Source organism: Palaemon carinicauda, chromosome 6 (genome assembly GCF_036898095.1).
Source record: "Palaemon carinicauda isolate YSFRI2023 chromosome 6, ASM3689809v2, whole genome shotgun sequence".
Taxonomy (NCBI): domain Eukaryota; kingdom Metazoa; phylum Arthropoda; class Malacostraca; order Decapoda; family Palaemonidae; genus Palaemon; species Palaemon carinicauda.
This window is the reverse complement of record NC_090730.1, coordinates 146,826,010-146,845,510: the sequence shown is the minus strand read 5'-3', so window position 1 is coordinate 146,845,510 and position 19,501 is coordinate 146,826,010. Positions and strand designations below refer to the sequence as shown.

Below are 19,501 nucleotides of genomic sequence, written 5' to 3'. Positions count from 1 at the left end.
AATTTTGAAGTTCTACCGATTCAACTACCTATTAGGGAGATCATTCTTCCACAACTTGGTTATAGCTGGAATAATATTTCTAGAATACTACGTAGTATTGAGCCTCATGATGGAGAAGGCATGTGTCTTTTTAAGATGGTGGCGTTTTAGAAATTTTTTCCATTCAAACTCAAATGCGGCTAAATAGTCTGGTTGGACTAAAACACCTGGCATTAGCAGACACGATGTTATGACTGTTTCCCTCACTGTTAGCTTGTTCAGTAATCAACGGATGACATGAAGTTGTTCTGGCAAGGAAGAAATAAAATCTGGCACACATGCTATTAAAATTCTTAATCTTCACCCTTCTACAAGATTCTTCATTAATCAATGCATAATCTTGAGTGAAGTCAGTATTATTTACAAATCACCAAGGGAAATGAGAACTGCTTTAATTACCCTACGCGGATTTCTGTTTCAACTTTATATCATTAAAGGCGTTTCTAAAGTTTTTAGCATGGTCGTTCCCCCGTGCATGTTAAATTACTCGATATACGAGTTCCCTAATGCGAATATGATCAGTTTTCCCTTTTTTTTTTCCTGTGAATGCCGACTCTCTCCAATATAGTACTCATTCCAATCCTTGTATAGGACGACTTTTACCCAACGTCTAATTTTTTTTTTACATATTTTTATTTCCTAACTAGATCCTTCATTTTTTTTTTTTTTTTTTTACAGGAAATAAGTATTAAGGCCGAGTTAGAAAATATTACATCTTGAAAGTGTCATTTAAATTTATTTATTATACTTATGTGAGACTGCGTTAAGAAATATTCTAGGATTGCAAAGTTTTCTCGTGGCTATGCATGAAAAAGCAAATTTATTTTACTAGAAATAGGGCGTATAATCTGTATGCCGGAAAAAATGTCACAAACACATACACACAGACACACACACACGAGTCCATCCTGCTAGTGAACGGTCTTGGTTTTTTTCTTTTTCTGGGGCCATAATTTCGAAGGTAACGGCGACCTACGTAATTGGGGTTAGAGTTAGCATAGGTGTCAACCTGGCAGAAATTCTGATGGTTGACTAGTAAAGACGAGGACCAATGGGGGCATATGGCAGGTCTGTCTTCGGGGGGAGGGGGTGGGTGGTCCTTTCGTGGACGGCTCCTAGCCGTAGTAGTGATTGGGTGGTGGCTGTGGAGAGGGATTGGGATTGGTAGGGGAAGGACTTGGATCTCCGTGATGGAAGAGGGGAGGGGAGAAGGAAAGGGGAGGTCCCCAGAGCAGCGGCGGCAACCGAGCGTGGTGTGTTTGTGGCAGCGAGGAGAAGAAGAAGAAGAAGCAGAAGAAGGGCTTAGCTGAGCGCAACCTTAGCCCTCCTCAGTCAGTCCCAGTGTCTCTCTCTCATTCTCAGTAGTCTGTTGTGAGCAGCATGAGTGGCTGCATGTCAGGTGGTGTCTCCGCTTCTCCTCACTGCTGCTCGCCACTGCTGCCATGAAGGCACCCTGCTGTCTCTTGGGGGCGGCCGCCCTGCCGCGACCCCCAGAGGGTGGTGCCAAGGGCAGCTTCCGTTGTAGGTGGGCTTTTCCTAGAAGCTCCCGCTTTCCATATACTTACATCTTTAGTGTTTGGTGGGTGATTGTTGTGTTGATGACAAGTAGTGCCCGTGGCGAGTGCCCCATCAGGACAGATGCCCTGGACATCGAATCCAGGGCCTTTGTGGCGCCTCAGGTGGTAGAGGCTGTGGTGCAAGTAATCTCAGTGGTGGGTCATGGTGACAGAGTGGGTGGTGGTGGTGGTGGTGGGAGTGGGGGAGGAGGAGGTGCCGGGGCGGTGAAGCGTCCAGGACAGCCATACTCCGTCACCGTCTCCGTCAGTAGAGTGTTACGGCGCTACCGTGGACCTTTCCGTGTGAAGAAGCGCTCCTCTCTCACCCTCCCCTTCCGGCACCCGTCCCTTGAGTCTGACAGTGAAAATGATAATAGTGGTCTTGTTGACGAGGACGTCGAGGGAGCAGCAGAGACAAGTTGCCTTGTCACAGCTGACTTGAAAACTGGAAGGAAGTATCTTTTCTTCCTGAGCGGTGCTCCACGACCAAGTGCACAGTCAGGAGGAAGAAGAGGCCCTTCATCGGCTCCTCCGACGGGCCCTTTACCTGTGGCACTGCCAGAACCCGCCAACAAGAAGGTGCGACGCGTCGTGCGGAATATGGTGTCCAAAAAAAACGGTAAGTCGCTTGCTGCTTTTCTTTCGGTAATGCCCGGAAGTGTCGCGACAGACTGGATCTTTTGCTGTATTTATGTAGGTGGTTGTTTGTGAATGCTGTCAGTAGGTCAACGGTATTACGGCTGGTGTACACCAGATTCTTGTATTATTATACAGTAGGTAGAAAACCAACTAATAGATTAAGTATTGTTTGGAATGTAATGATTCTCATTTGATGAGGGTATTGTTTAAAATCCACCGTGGCCAAATACTGATCAGCACTGCAATGTCTTTATCATTTAAATGTCAAATATAATCATATCTTGTACGTGGGCTTAGAATATAAAGAAACGCGATTTTTAAACAGCAACAGAAGCATGGGTCAACGAAATAGACTACATACTTTGTAAAATGTTCGTGAGTTTTATTTAAAATCGCCACGCAAACATTTAGAGGTCATGATTCTGGAGCCAAGTAAACCGGCCTTATAGTACAAACAGAACATTAGATTTTGATCAGGGAAATGCGTAATGCTTATAACAATCCACCCCTTAAAAACACCATTTAGATATTTACAATTTCATTAAAACCCCAACCAGCGTATGGAAGTAAAACATTAAGGATGCTGAGGTTAGTGATTAAGAAAATTAATTCATAAAATAAAATTAGTTGATTTGTATGGGAGAAATTAGGGAATGGCAAATGAGGTAACATCGTGTTTTGTATCTGACAGACGGATAATAACGAACTAAATTAAGCGTATATTTTGTGCGAAAAAAATCGAATATTTTAAGTTATTATTTTTTAAAATTTAGAATACTATGCGATGGTCCGTCATTTGTAAAATCACAATTATTATTCAGGAAAAAAGTTCGATTCAACTGAACTGTTCTTTTAAATCTGCGATCATACTCTCTCTCTCTCTCTCTCTCTCTCTCTCTCTCTCTCTCTCTCTCAAGACTTTATAAACGCGTCCCGCAGAGTGAATATGACGTTAAAACCCAAGTTTTCAAAGAGTAGCATTTCTTCCACGACATCAGTCGAGGGTTGAACTTTTAGCGTTATTCCAATAAACTAATTTGTCATCTTTGTTTTATTACTGTAAAAGTTGACTGACGACGAAGGCGACGAGGGAAGTGGCGAGGTCGTAGTAGTGGGCGTGATGAGTGCCACCAGGAGAGACGCTCTGTCGCCCTCCTCAACCTACACGATCTCTCTCTCTCTCTCTCTCTCTCTCTCTCTCTCTCTCTCTCTCTCTCTCTTATCCATGTTCCTGTGTCTTTATTTGTCTTTACACCGGCGTATGTTCTTGCATGTGTTTGCATGACTTATGTGCTTGCGACGACGGCGTTCCTGTAGGAGAGAAAGAGAGAGAGAGAGAGAGAGAGAGAGAGAGAGAGAGAGAGTGCTTTCGAATGCAGTCTCATCGGCAACGGCACAATCCAGACGAATTTCTGGGCCTCTGTCGAGGGTGCGCTACTGGAGAGGGGTTGCACTGTGGGAGCTCCTTTCGTTAATCGCCATTTAACTTTGCATCTGCCGTCGCTTCTTAATGCTACCTCTAATAGAAACCCGTTTGCGGTGATTACACGAGGAGCCTCCGACAATGACGACGATAGCCGTGGCTGATGGGCCTGCTTCTTCCTTCACTTCCTCAGTTGCTTCTTTCTGTTTTCCTTGCTTCTCCTACAACCTCTGCGTCTCCTACTCCTCCGATAAGGAGTCGGTGTAGTAACCTAGTGGCCAGGTGTTCATTATTAACCACAGCAGCCGACTCTCCCTCCCCCCTCCCCCCCTTTCACCACACCTCCGCCTACCTAGTAACCTACTCCACTCCAACTCCAACGATCCGCTTGACCATGTAATCCGCCGTGTGTCTGTATGCAAGCATATATGCTTGTATGGCGTACCAGGAGCGACGTCTTATTGCAAAGGAGGCGATGCTGTGTATGACAAGCGGTTTCACACAAGTCTCGATTGTTTTAAAGCCTTTTTTTCCCTCGGTCTCTGGGGTCTGGACTCGTGCTACGACGGCGAACTTAGCATACTGTAGAAGTCGGAACTCGGCAGACGAAAAATTAATATTCTTTCTGTCGACGGGATTTCGGGAGAGGTTTTCCGATCACATCTGCTAATCGCTAATCGATTATTTATTTTTAACAGATTGTCTTCCACTATAAAGAGGCAGAACAACCATGGGGATTCCCGATGCTTGATTATTAACTTTTTTATAAGTAATGGATATCGTTTCGATGTCTTGAATATTTTTTGTAATCAATAATCAAAGGAGTCTTCAGTATTTAAGTTTTTCATACATGAATTTTTATTGTTTTGCATGTTTGCTTGTATTAAATATATCAGATTTTATTTTTGGTGTTCTGTTTTAATGTAATTAGGCTAAATGGATTTGTAATATTATGTCGGAATATTTAATTTGATCTTTTCTAATTGCTCTTTTTTTTTCCTAGCCGTTATGGTTGACGGGAAGAATTTTGAATGTTGCAATCATTCTTGCAGATAACAGCCGGAAACTTCGAATCGGGCAAAAAAGAACCTTTGAAAAAGACATCTCGAATAATCTGGCGCCACTGTTTTTAGGAACACCACGGTTCACCAAATTTTATGTGTATTTCTCATTTCCATGTCGAATGATCGGTTCATGATGTTTTGTACCAAATATTAGTCATTTTAGCTGACTTGAATTTATGATTATATGCATTCTCGAGTTTAGTATTAATTAATTCTGGTGCGCGATTTTTAATGTATGTTGCCGCGTGTTTTATATATATTTTTTTTTCCCTAAAAGAAAGTTGTGTTCATGTATCATTCAGTATTTTGTGTGTGCATATATATATATATATATATATTAATATATATATATATATATATATATATATATATATATATTAATAATATATATATATATATATATATATATATATATATATATATATATATATATATATATATATTATATATATATCTACCTGAATCGGAATTTCACTATATATTCGAGGAATTTTGATAGGTCTCAAATAAGGAAGGCCTGTCTAAATGCCCATTCCTTAAGCGGTGTACTGTAGGCATTAACTGAAGATTTTTACGACGTTCTTTCAACCCTTAGCTCTTACAATTTTAGCCTTATACCATACCTCTCTTCCCGTTACATTTGTTCCATTTTGCTTCCCAGCCTATTTTCGCTCAATTCTTAATACCCCAGTTGCGCAATGGCGGTGAATGGCCTCCCAGACCCCAGTTCTGTAAATTCATAAATCCAATTCAGTCCACTGATTTATCCAAACGTTATTAATGATCTTGAAATATTTCATATATTTTATTATTTCTTATATTAGTTTATTCGTTATTTCTATGTTTCCTTTCCGCACTGGACTTTCTTTATTTGTTGGAATCCTTGGGCCTGTAGCATCCTACTTTTCCAACTAGGGTTGTAGCTTGGCTAATAATGATAGTGGTGACAGAAACTGTTTGCACCTTTGGTTTTTAATCCAAAAAGAAAGATTTATTTTAAAGGACAAGGAATAACTATCGCTGGGTAATAACAAAGATGAGAGTTTATTCGTAATATTCTTTTCAAGAGTTTAAGGTGAAATTTGCATTGAATATGGGGAAATGACTTAGATTGTTTGAACGTTGAAAGCACATTATTAAGGGAATTAATTTACAGTAATGACTACAGGGTTTCATGTATATTTCGGCAAACTTTTTTTATTAGTTTGATGACATGTATGAAGGGAAACTTTCGCCGATTATAGGCTATTAGGGTTCTCTTGGAATTCTAACCAACCTGTATTTAGATTTAGTAAAGTTGCGCTTATAGTTTTTCATTCTATCAGCTATAATCAATTGTTTAAAAAATGTCGAGACTAAAGCAATATTAAGGGAGAAGTCGTCACCACATCCGTCATTCAACCACCACTGAATGAAGAAAAGTTGTTGGCGTACATTATTAATGTTAGTATCATTTCTATTATAGCCTCACTACGCATAGTGTGAATATAGATTTCCTTCTTTCATGCCATATTTATTCTTTTTCGGACTTCAACCGAAGAAGAATTTGGAAGGGAGCGTTTCATCGTTGCCTGCACATAAAGACTGTGCTCACCAAGACTAAACATCTCGACTTTTCATGCCTTATTCTTATTTCTCTCCAGACAGAATTTAAAGTTAGAACTTCAAAATTAAAAAGACAGTGGAACCACTGTGAGAGCACTGAAATTTCCAAAGCCTTACCTACAGTACATCACCTAACTCAACACGAGATAGAAGAGCTTTTCAGAACAGTGAAACTAATACATAGATTACTGACGAATGCTGTCAATATGTCTTTAGGGAGTTTGTCCATATGTCTAATATTATTATGGAAAAAATAATTTTCTCCAAACAAGCCTAGGTCTTCAGTAAGATGCGATGGAAATTTTCACAGAATTGAAGAGCAATAATCGAAATTTAAAAACGAAAAATTTTTGATAGACATGAAACGAAAAAACCGACCAGTCATAAATATGAAGTAATGATGTAGAGTTCTTTAAAGTAGTATTGTAGACTTAACTATCCGAAATCATGTACAATAACGTTGCTTATGCGAAATGAATCTCTAAGCAGGAGAACGATGCAAGATAGACTTATGAATAAAGTCTGTTTTGCTATAGTTGAGGCTCATATCCCAGTGACCACACTTCCTGATGCCTTCCAGATCCCTTTTGAAGCCGATATGAGTAGCATCGTGTGCATGCTGTTCTTTTACACTTATTTATTACCTCTAAGCTCTGAATCCACAAAAGGTTTCAGAACAGCAGTGGAGGACGTGAATAGTCGATTATAGGATTATAGAACTGGGAATGAAGTAAATAGCTTACAGCGTTGACTAAATGATATATTTAATAGTAATAATTAGATTTAAATTTCCTTGATTAAACCCTGATTCATATGTTTCATCAAGGTAATCATGGGTGTAGTTGCTTAAATAAAAAAATGTTAAAAGTAAATATTAATAAATAGGTGTTTCGATTCAAGATTTTCATATAAAGATTTGAAGATTAATATCAGAAGCATCAGAGAAGGGTGAAAAGTGGAGATTGGCTATAATTGATGCAATTAGAAATTACTCAATCTTCAGGATTGTATTACATGATTAATTTTCCGGTCCTTTGTATAGATGTTCAGAATTAAAAGAAAAAAAAGAAAGAAAGAAAAAAAAAGCTGTAATCGTCTGCGTTCAGACGAAGGGATCCCAGACATCCATTTGGTTGCTTTCACCCTAACTGTTTATGTTATCCATGATTTTTTTTTTCTTTTTATGTTCCTTTCACGAAGAGGAAGTAGGTCATAATGGCGGGTAATAGGAAGAGGAACCTCAAGAGTGTGTATCCCTAAAAATCCCATAAGGAAACCTACCTTTGTCCTTTTTGCTGTTCGTTAAAATTCGTGCTCAATAAATAACAGCTTGAGAAATTTTAGACATTAGATCCCAAATCAACGGTACAGTGAATTAGTTAATACGGTCACCGCGCAATTATTTTTGGCAGCATAACTCATTTTGACGGACTAACTGATTTCTCATTACAATCGATAATTAGTATAATGCATAAACAGAAAGCACTTTTAAATCCATCATCATCTCCTCCTACGCCTATTGACGCTAATTGCCTCGGTTAGATTTCGCCAGTCGTCTATATCTTGAGCTTTTAATTCAATACTTCATTTATCATCGCCTACTTCCCGCTGAATCTATATTGGTGATAAATGAATTTTTACTCTACCATTTATACAATATCACCTTGAATATTGTTTTATTGAATGCACAACTGCATGGGATTAGCCGACATTTATAAGGTAGATACACGCTCTTTACAATCAATGCATAACATTAGCGTATGCGTAGCAGTGGACATCTGTAAATCACTGAGATAATGGCGTTTAATTATTTTTTGTCAACTTTTGACGAGTTATAATTTATTCTCGTTTATTGGAGTGAATTCAATTCTTGTTTTTAATCAAACAGAATTTATTTGAAAAATTCCATAGCATTGATGCTTCCGTTTATTCCTCATTGTATGTCGTAGAATACTTCTTACCGTCATTTACGTTGGGTATAATGTAATAGATATAACCAATCCAGTTTTCCTCGAGTTACATTTTAATAAAGTCACTTTAATAATTTCCAATTTAAGAGATGGATCTATTAACTTTTAGGAGCAGAGACCCATTTTTTTTCTCGTTCCCTGTTGGTGATGTTTTCTCCAGTGTTAAAAGGGGAACGGGCGCTGGAGATGGATGAAAGCACCAAGTTGCACGGTTAGACTGCAAGTATATCATGTCATTATTAAGTTGAATTTACTACTTACAACTCTCTCTCTCTCTCTCTCTCTCTCTCTCTCTCTCTCTCTCTCTCATATACCTCCGGTTTCCAATCTTGAAGCCTTTCTATATCATTGAAATTCTAAATGTAATAACGATATTCGAAGGCTTTTTTTTTCCTTTTCGGTAAGACTTTACGCTGTGGATACTGTTTTCCCATTGTACTGTTTCCCTATTATCTGCCATTCGGACATTTTAGCTATATTAAGCCCTTTAGATATTTTTTCCTTTATTTGAAATATATCTAAGAGAAGCAATTATATTTACTTTTTTATTACCTCTATGAAGAATGTTATGTTTTTCTTTCTTTTTTATTTTGCCCTACTGGCAGCGTGTCTGTCTGTGTCTGAAAGTATGGCTACGTAAAAAGTAATAATTAGATGTGTCTGTCAGACATTTAGCGAGTTCCTCTACAATATATGGTCAAACATCCAAAATTTTGAGAGAATCATGTCATTTGTAAATTTAAGAAAATATTTTCGGTACAGTCTCCTACACAAAACAACCATTGCTGACGGCACATTATGCGCTATTGCTACCAATATTATAATTCATGCATAGTAACATGAGTCTGAAAAGGAGAAATGAGCAGGTACTCGAAAGCACTCTCTGTATTTCAATTTTGAAGCATTTTACATAAATATTGATGTGGTTTTGCTCCCCTGTTATCATTATATCTTACAACCGCTTGTGTCATCGGTGTACCTAATACTGTCCTAACCTTGAAACGAATTAAATTTTGTGAAATATACGTCGCGTGGCGATGTTGATATTTGTACAGTATTTTTGGTCGAATTGTTGTTGCAGTGAGATATTTTTTAAACATTGGTTGCTTCTCTATTTTTTCAAAGGATTCTCTGATTACTAAAAGAAAACTTAATATGTACGCTATCTCTCTCTCTCTCTCTCTCTCTCTCTCTCTCTCTCTCTCTATATATATATATATATATATATATTATATATATATATATATATATATATGTATATATACATAAATGGACTCCTCCTCGTAACTTTTAATAAAGATGTATCAACTTGGTATTTATATCATCCGTACTTAGTATTTTTATAGTTGCTTATATGTGATTACATTTATTAGTATTTTTATAGTTGCTTATATGTGATTACGTTTATTCCCCAGTACAAAATGCATTGAAGTAATTCATGTGTCAATTACATTGTTAATCTATACTGTAATATTGATAAATATTAAGTGACCTTAATACTGAATATATCAGATTGATTAACCTTACTCTGAATTATGTAGATCATCTATTACTTGACTTATCCATTAGGATATACTCATATCCGATAACAGGTACAACCTAGGCCACTTCATATGTATTTTAGAACATTCCGTGCAAGAAGATATTTTTGCGGGCAATATATTGGACTTTATTTTAAAACAGTATCGGATTTTTTTTAAGCTGAAGACTATCGACCAGATAGAAAGGCGGAACTAAGTTATCTCGTATAACCTCCTTGGTCCAGAGAAAAGGATTTCTGTCACTTATGCAGATTTAGTAAGTTCTATAATATTCTTCAGACGGCTTCAACAATTTTATCTTATCGTTATATATAAATATTTTTATTGTTCTTATTGAGTTCTCGTCACGATACGTTGACTACGATTGAAGATCCTTTCGGTTATTGCTACCTTCAGTAATTATTAGGACTTGTATCAGTTCTATAAGTTTATACGATATAATAATAATGATGATAATGATAAAGATTAACAAAGTAATGATGATTAAAAATGTGACGTAAAACTAATAAATAACTTTCGTAGAAAAAAAATCAATAATGCGAATATTGGGTGATCGCAAATTACGCTTCATATTATTGGTTTTGTAATGACAAACTTTATAGTCTTCAAAATAAGCTTATAATAATGGAACCATGTTGCAGCTTCCTTTCAGTTAGAATATTTCGATTTGATTTTATGAATCCTTTCATGGAATTCGTATCTTATTCTCACTTTAAATCTCATGTTTATACTTGTTTTACAAAATGATTGAGTTTTTCAGCTCGTTCAAATATTTTTTGGTCAAATAGTACTTTAATGGCTTTTAGCATATATAGAAAATACGATTAATTATCCAGGGGTTTTATTTGATTATTGTTTGTATTATAATTTCTTATTTTGGTTAACATTCTCTATGCGGATTTTTAAATCAAACATACTTTGCACTTTCTATTTCTCCATTTCTCATTTAATGTAATATTCACTTTTAGTCATTGTAACATCCACTTGTAAATAATCCTTCTCTCTCTCTCTCTCTCTCTCTCTCTCTCTCTCTCTCTCTGACATTATCGCCGTTTCTGCGGAAGGTTTTGTTGTGTGGTGCACTAGTCGGATAGGGGGCCTCCAATTGACGCTTTCATCCTGGTAAGTTTCAGGTAACAATAGGCAGTGTGTGACTCTCCGAATATACCAGATCAGGTTCTCTCTCTCTCTCTCTCTCTCTCTCTCTCTCTCTCTCTCTCGTAGGCTTAAACGTTGCAAGGCTTAATTTTTACGTAGTGTGTGGTGTTCAGAGCAGGCAAAGTAATACAGTTGTGTTTTCTTGTATAGTTTTGGTCTGACAGTTATTCATATATAATGTATATATATATATATATATATATATAATATATATATACATATATATATATATAAATATATATATATATATATATATAAATATATATATACATATATATATATATAAATATATATATATATATATATATATATACATACATTTACATAAAACGTTTGTTTGTATGTCTGTATCATACTAAATTCCGTTGCTTGTGTGTTCATGTATGTACTTTTTATTTTGATGGAAATGGACACGTTTTGTTATAGATGCAGACATAAAGTGGAGTCCGGAAACAATATTTTAGATTGTTATGGAAAATTAAAGCAAGTTTGCCTCACGAAATTAACCCCTTTTACAACGAGAAGTATTTACCGAAGGTACTTGGGAGGGCAAGCAAAATATTAAAAAAAGGCTTTTTAAATAATTTGGGCAATATTGAGGAAGACACACTGATTAAAAGTGAATGGCTTTTTACTACTGATCGAAGCGCCACACTTTAGATTATAAATCGCTTGTAATTAGACTTGTTAAATGAATAAACAAAGATTCTTTCCACCACGTTGATTTACAGACAGTTTTTATTTTAGATAAGATGGGCATATATTGTAATTGACCGTAAAATAGAAAGTTACTGAACGTCATGAGAAAATAATATATCTCCTGTAGTTTACGTAGCAAAATATCTCATCATATTTTGTCATAGTAAACTTCTAGACCTCCGGAGAACTATAATTACGGTCTTTTCGTTTGTATTTCCGTGGGTCAGAATTTTGGATAAGCAATCGATACAGAGAGAGAGAGAGAGAGAGAGAGAGAGAGAGAGAGAGAGAGCAGTTGCTGGATGGAAGCAAACGAAACTACAATTATATGGAAAAAAATTATTTAATGTAGTTGAAAAAAGATCGCTAACTTAAGTAGAAGATACGCTTAAGAAAGGTCAAAGTAATCTTACGAAATAGAAAAATAAAAGAAATTTAATTCTGAGTTTTGGATACAAAACTGCATTCAAATATATGAATATATTTATTAATGATTAATCCATATTATAGCTTAGATGCATTTTTTAAAGTATTGTGTAAACATATGTGTATAAAACAAAAATACATAGAGATATGTGTGATCGACTATATACTATGTATTTCTGTGTTGCTAATGGTATAATTGGCCGGTTATAGGTAAGGTTATTGTCCATAAACAGTTTTATTCTGCTCTTTTACTTCTCCCTCTCCGTTACATTTTCCTATTTATCTTCCTAATATTTACCTCTCAATCATCAGTCTACTTCTCTTCCTCTTACTCTCCTTTGCCTCTCATAATTCTCTTAATTTTCGTAATATTTTTCAGTCGGTTTCCTCTCTCCTATCCTTCTGCCGAAAGTCCCTCCTCACTATTTCTTAATTACCGATGTAAACCTTCTCTGATGGCCATTAGGGAAAGATATTTAGGAGACAAAATGAGCGTTGACCCTTTTTGGATGGCCTTTGTTATATTGATTTCGGTCCGGGAGAGGATGAGCAACCATCGTGGTGGCTTCATCCAGACACAAAATGGGTCTTGTGTCCGAGGACCACTAGACCAAAAATCCTCCTCCTCCTCCTCCTCCTCCTCCATCTTTTTATATGTTCCCGACCGTCATGACACGGGCGGGCCTCTTCCGGTAAAGCTACGCCCAAGCTACCCACAATGCTGCTGAAAAGGCACACACTAACGCCCATTATCCCCGTATGTAGGGACGTGTACCCGTGCAATCAAGTCGCATTGCGATGTTATTAATGAATTAAATTTCAAGGTCGAAAGTTATACACTGGCTAATGAAAAAATGAACCGGAAAAAGACACGTTTTTCAACCTTGAACTTTATATTGTATCCGCTCTTTCATTTCGTTTTTTCAATTAATGATTATTCTGTCTGATTGCATGTGCTTAGTGGTGCGTAGGTGTGTGTAAGTGACCCTGAGCAAGGGGTCTACTTATATATATATATATATATATATATGTATATGTATATATATATATATATATATAAATAATGTGTGTATATATGTATATGTATATATATATTTATATATATATATATATATATATATATAAATATATATATATACATATACATATATACACACATTATTTATATATATATATATACATATACATATATATATATATATATATATAAATATATATATACATATACATATATACACACATTATTTATATATATATATATATATATATATAAATAATGTGTGTATATATGTATATGTATATATATATTTATATATATATATATATATATATATATATATATACATATACATATATATATATATATATATACATATACATATATACACACATTATATATATATATATATATATATATAAATAATGTGTGTATATATGTATATATATATTATTATTATTATTATTATTATTATTATTACTTGCTAAGCTACAACCCTAATTGGAAAAGCAGGATGCTATCAGCCCCGGGACCCCAACAGGGAAAATAGCCCAGTAAGGAAAGGAAACAAGGAAAAATGAAATATTTTATGAACAGTAACAAAATTAAAACAAATATATCCTATATAAACTACAAAAAAAAAAAATACGAAGAGAAATAAGATAGAATATTGTGCCCTAGTGTACCCTAAAGCAAGAGAACTCTAACCCGAAACATTGGAAGACCATGGTACAAAGACTATGGCACTACCCATTACTAGAGAACAATGGTTTGATTTTAGTGTCTTTCTCTCAGTAGAGCTGCTTACTAAAGTTGGAGTCTCTTCTACCATATATATATATATATATATATATATATATCTCATTGGTCACAGACGATACGTAAACATAATGTTGCTTGCAAACATGCTTGTCTGGGAATCATACGTTTGCCAGACGCTTGATTGGATTCACAGTGTTTTGGCAACAATGTGCTACAGAAGATTAGTGACTTCTATGCCTGAACCTGCCTTGTGGCCGAGAACCTTTTTTTTTTACGCTCTCCCAAGCTATGGACGGTTTTCTATTTTTCCTCTTTTTCCTTTTCCTGTTTCCTTGATTCTTATTCCTCGTTGGCCAAAAGTTACTGGGGCTTAGTGTCTTGAGTTGTATTACAAGTAATGGTAATTTATATGATGACTGGCTTTACGTGTAAGTTAATTCCGGATCTGCTCACAGCTGCCTTTTTCCTTTTTTCTAGATTAAAGATTATATATATATATATATATATATATGTGTGTGTGTGTGTGTGTGTGTGTATGTATGTATGTGAGAGAGAGAGAGAGAGAGAGAGAGAGAGAGAGAGAGAGAGACTATATGGCTGGGTATGTTATTGCCAGTATATTTACTCTTAACATAATTTCTATCATTCTATTCGTATAAGAGGTTGGCGTGGAGTGGTTGAAATTCCAGACTACCTCGGACTGCCAGTTGTTTCTTTCTAGAAGTGAAGTAATTCCTTGGCTTTTACCCCTGTAATTATCCAGATGTATTTTATAGCAGCCGCTATCTCAAGTGCCCAGTTGCGTGCCATGAGTCAACGTCACGAGTGATATAATTCATTGCTCGGAGAAAGTCACGCACTGGGGGCTGTACTGTGTCACTTCTGATTCTTGTTTTCTCTTCTTCCTGCTGTTTGTCCTCACCCCTTTTTGTCTGACCAGCATCTTTACCAGCTTTTGGGGATAAGATTGTTTCATGTTAAAGCTATTTCCCATTGAATAGAGGGTGCAATTCAAAGTTTATAAAGAGACTCTTTAGCTATGGCAAGTGGCTCTTCTTGGAAAAAGACACTCCAAAATCAAACCATTGTTCTGTAGTCTTTGGGAGTGCCATGGCCTCTGTACCATGGTCTTCCTCTGTCTTGGGGTAGAGTTCTCTTGCCTGAGGTACACAGTCCCTTTTTTATAGTTTATGTATGAAACGTCTGTTTTACTGTTTTTGAAATATTTTTATTTCATTTTTCATTCTTCTCTTGTAGTTTATTTTCTTTTCCCTTTCCTCAATGGGCTATTTTTCCCTGTTGGAGCCCTTGGGCTTATAGCATCCTGCTGTTCCAACTGGGGTAGTAGGTTAGCTAATAATAATAATAATAATAATAATAATAATAATAATAATAATAATAATAATAATAAAAGTTATTTTCCATTGGATAGAGGGTGTTCACATAGATAGCACTTTCTGGGCAGGTCTGGTGTGTGCTGAGTGCCTAAAGGTGTTTCTTGTCTAGGTGATGCATTCATGTGGATTGCAGGCGAACTGAATTGGAGACTCATTTTCCAGTCCCCTTACAAATTAATGCTGTACATCATATAACATTGTCTGCACTTTTAAATATAGCAATTACTTACGGTACAAATAGCTTATGGATTCTATATTCTAGCTTGTATTAAATCTTCGAATGATTCAATACCATAATGTTTATTAAGAAAGGTCTCTCTCTCTCTCTCTCTCTCTCTCTCTCTCTCTCTCTTAAATCTTCGAATGATTCAATACCATAATGTTTATTAAGAAAGGTCTCTCTCTCTCTCTCTCTCTCTCTCTCTCTCTCTCTCTCTCTCTCCAAAAAAAAAATCTCGAATATCTTCCGGAACATCTGTGCCCAAATAAACACAGTCATTGACTGACTCTTCAGAAAAGACCTACTGATGTAGAACATGCTCTAATAGGACTTATCACATTTTGAAAGCCAGTAGACGAAGCCCGGAGAAAGCCCCAGATCCAAGGATTGATAGATGAGCAGGTAGACCGAATAAGTGATAGATAAACAGACAGAGATGAATGATAGATGAATAGATCCTACACCACTTTAATCCCGCCCGTTGGAGCACGACTTGGAAAGCGCGCTCTCATCTTTTGCCTAAGCCTTTTATTAAGGTCTTTGGCGCCCCAGTCTTTGCCTTCAGACATTTGACTTTATTTTTGGTTGCATGTTTCATTTGAGATACTATCAGATTGGCATATTTCAAGAGCATGAGAGAGAGAGAGAGAGAGAGAGAGAGAGAGAGAGAGAGAACTATTTTACATAAAGTATAAGCGATGGGAAAGGAAATTCAGTGAAATGCTGATAATGTATTGAGAGAGAGAGAGAGAGAGAGAGAGAGAGAGAGAGAGAGAGAGAAAGAACTATTTTACATAAAGTATAAGCGACTGGAAAAGGAAATTCAGTGAAATGCTAATAATGTATGGAAAGAGCACCTATCAGTACTAATGTATTCTCTTCTTCATTTTTTTCTTGGTAATCATACCCAATTGGTATGGAATCCTGCAATTGTTAATAGTCACTACTTACTTTAATAGAGTAATGTTTCTTAAGTTAATGCATTCCAATGTGTCTAAAACAAAGCCCTGGGATTTTCACTGAATCTAAGAAATGATATTACATATAACTTCACCCTTTGAAGCATCTGATATAATTGGTATTCAATACGGCGTGAAATAAAGCAGGCTGCCATGGTATCCATATATTAAACAAACGTTTATATAAAGTTCTCTGTAATTTTCTGTTGGAAATATCTTCCATTTCTTCTTTTGAACAGTCGAAATTACACTATTTCATTGACGCATCCATAGTTGATATCGGTCTTAGAAATTAAAAACGAACGCTATAAAACTGATAAACTTTTAAGACACTTATTCATCAACAGAGCTATAGGAGTGCAACAATGAAGGAATATTTAGATGAAAATCTTCCAATTGGTGGTATAGAGCTCAATTGTGTGTTGTCTGTGTTAATGAAATAATATCCTTGAGTATAATAATAATGATAATAATGAAAATAATTTCTAATTTTATTTTAATCATCAAAAAAGTAGTTATAAATATCTGTATTTTAGATCCTTATTAATGTAGTAACACAGTAATCCAGTCAGTAAAAGGAGTTGAGTGAGATCGCTCATTTCTATATCATAAATATTCTACAGTACAAATATCACATATTACGGAGAATATAGAGGCAATGATGATGATTTGTACTGAAAAGGATGCACGCTACTTGCACGAATCATCTATGAAACTTAGAAATATTGTTGCTAGGACAATAAATAAACTATGGTAGTATTTTTAGTTTTAAAACTTACTGGGAAAATATTTACTTTGTATATGACAGTTAAAATGTATATGTATATGTGTATATATATATACAGTATATATATAACTGTATATATATGTTTATATATTCATATATATACATATACACATCATCACCTCCTACACCTATAGACGCAAAGAGCCTCGGTTAGATTTCGCCAGTCTTCTCTATCTTGAGCTTTTAATTCAATACTTCTCCATTCATCATCTACTTCACGCTTCATAGTCTTCAGCCTTGTAGGCGTGGGTCTTCCAAATCTCCTAGTGCCTTGTGGAGCCCAGCTAAACGTTTGATGAACTAATGTCTTGGAGAGTGCGAAGAGCATGCCCAAACTATCTCCATCTACCCTTCATCATGATCTCATCCACATATGACACTCGGGTAATCTATCTTCTGGTTTCATTTCTAAGCCTGTCCTGCACCATTCAACTCCCAATATCCTTCTGAGGGCTTTGGTAAAAAATCTACTAAATCTATTGGAGATTGCTTCATTCTCATACCAATACTCATGTCCATATATTAACACCTATCTCACTAAACTGATATAGTCTGATGAAATCTGATTTTTATTATTAATTTCAGGCGATTTGATTTCCAAATTTTACTTAATCTAGCCATTGTCTGATTTACTTTTTTCAATCTTTCACTAAACCCTAATTCTAAAGACCCTGTATTGGAGATCGTAGTTCTTATATACTTAAATTATTCTACCTCATTAATCCTTTCTCTTTCCAATGATATTTCATCTTCCATTGCATACTCCGTTCTCATCATCTCTGTCTTTCTTCTATTTATCTTGAGCGCAACCTCGTATGATATATCATGCATTCTGGTAAGCAAGCATTGCAAATCCTGTGGTGTTCTGCTAATAAGGACATCATCATCAGCATAATCTGGTTCTGCAAATTTCCTATTACCAATCCAGTCAATCCTTCTCCACCATCTCCGACTGTTCTACTCATTACAAAATCCATGAGGAGGATAAACAACATTGGTGACAACACACTCTCTTGGAGTACTCCGCTGTTCACTGGAAATTAATTTGAGAGAACGCTATTAACATTAACTTTGCACTTGCTATGCTCATGAACAGACTTAATTATATTCACATATTTAAGAAGAATTCCGTAATAATGCAGGATTCTCCACAAAATTGGCCTATGTACACTATCAAAGGCTTTTTCATAGTCCACAAATACCATCATAAGTGGATTTCTATATTCTATACATTGCTGTACCACATGTCTTAAAATAAAAATTTGTTCTGTACAACTTCTACCTTTTCTAAATCCTCCTTGTTCATATCCCAGCTTTTCCTCAATCTTTCTCCAGTCTCTTTAGAATAACCATACTATGTATTTTTATACATAGGCACACAAACATATTTGTAATTATTATTATTATTATTATTATTATTATTATTAACATGTCCATAAACATTTCAGTTCATTATAAATACAGTTACTCTCATGTAGTGTGTTCATTTCCTTGTTTCCTTTGAGCACTGAGCTATTTTGCGTTGTTGGAGCTCCTGGGCTTATAGCATCTTGCTCTTCCAACTAGGGTTGTAGCTTAACTTATTATAATAATAATAATAATAATAATGATAATAATAATAATTATAATAATGATAATACCCATTAAATCTTAATTCCTAAAATGTCTAAAGTAAGAAACGTCGACTTGCCTGTTGGCATACCCAGTTAGTTTCTCAAGGAGTTTGTCAATAATCTTTTCCTGGTATTTTGATATTCTTTTTGTTCTATTCTGAATATTGGTACTTAATTAAATCTTAAAGCTTATCACAAGAAGGATATCCTCTCTAATCATTCCAGCTGTCATCTTATTTTTTTCCTTTAACCTTTATCACTGCTAAAAACTTTTAACACATTACTTTTTCCTTATCTATGGAAGCAGATTTATCTCTAGCATCGTTGATACGTATGCCTGGTAAACATTTCTGGTAATGTCTACTCCTACTTTACTGGCATTTGGTCATCCTTAATTTTACTGGCATTTGATCATCCTTAATTTTACTGGCATTTGATCATCCTTGATTTTACTGGCATTTGGTCATCCCTAATTTTACTGGTATTTGATCATCCTTGATTTTACTGGCATTTGGTCATCATTAAGTTTACTGGCATTTGATCATCCTTACTTTTACTGGCATTTGGTCACCTTTAAGTTTACTGGCATTTGGTCATCCTTAATTTTACTGGCCTTTGATCATCCTTGATTTTACTGGCATTTGGT

General features: G+C 35.5%; 1 protein-coding gene across 3 annotated transcripts in view; it reads left to right on the top strand.

The window, feature by feature from the left end:
- Nucleotides 1–1,249: 1,249 nt before the first annotated feature.
- The window catches only part of LOC137642701 (uncharacterized), a 259,550-nt gene continuing 241,298 nt past the window's right edge, over nt 1,250–19,501 (top strand). The window contains exon 1 of one of the 3 annotated variants that reach the window (XM_068375493.1): nt 1,250–2,214. In XM_068375493.1, the coding sequence (XP_068231594.1) occupies nt 1,482–2,214 (733 nt within the window). In that variant the 5' untranslated portion in view covers nt 1,250–1,481. The remainder of the gene's footprint in view (nt 2,215–19,501) is intronic. The other 2 variants (XM_068375494.1, XM_068375492.1) reach the window with 2 other exon arrangements.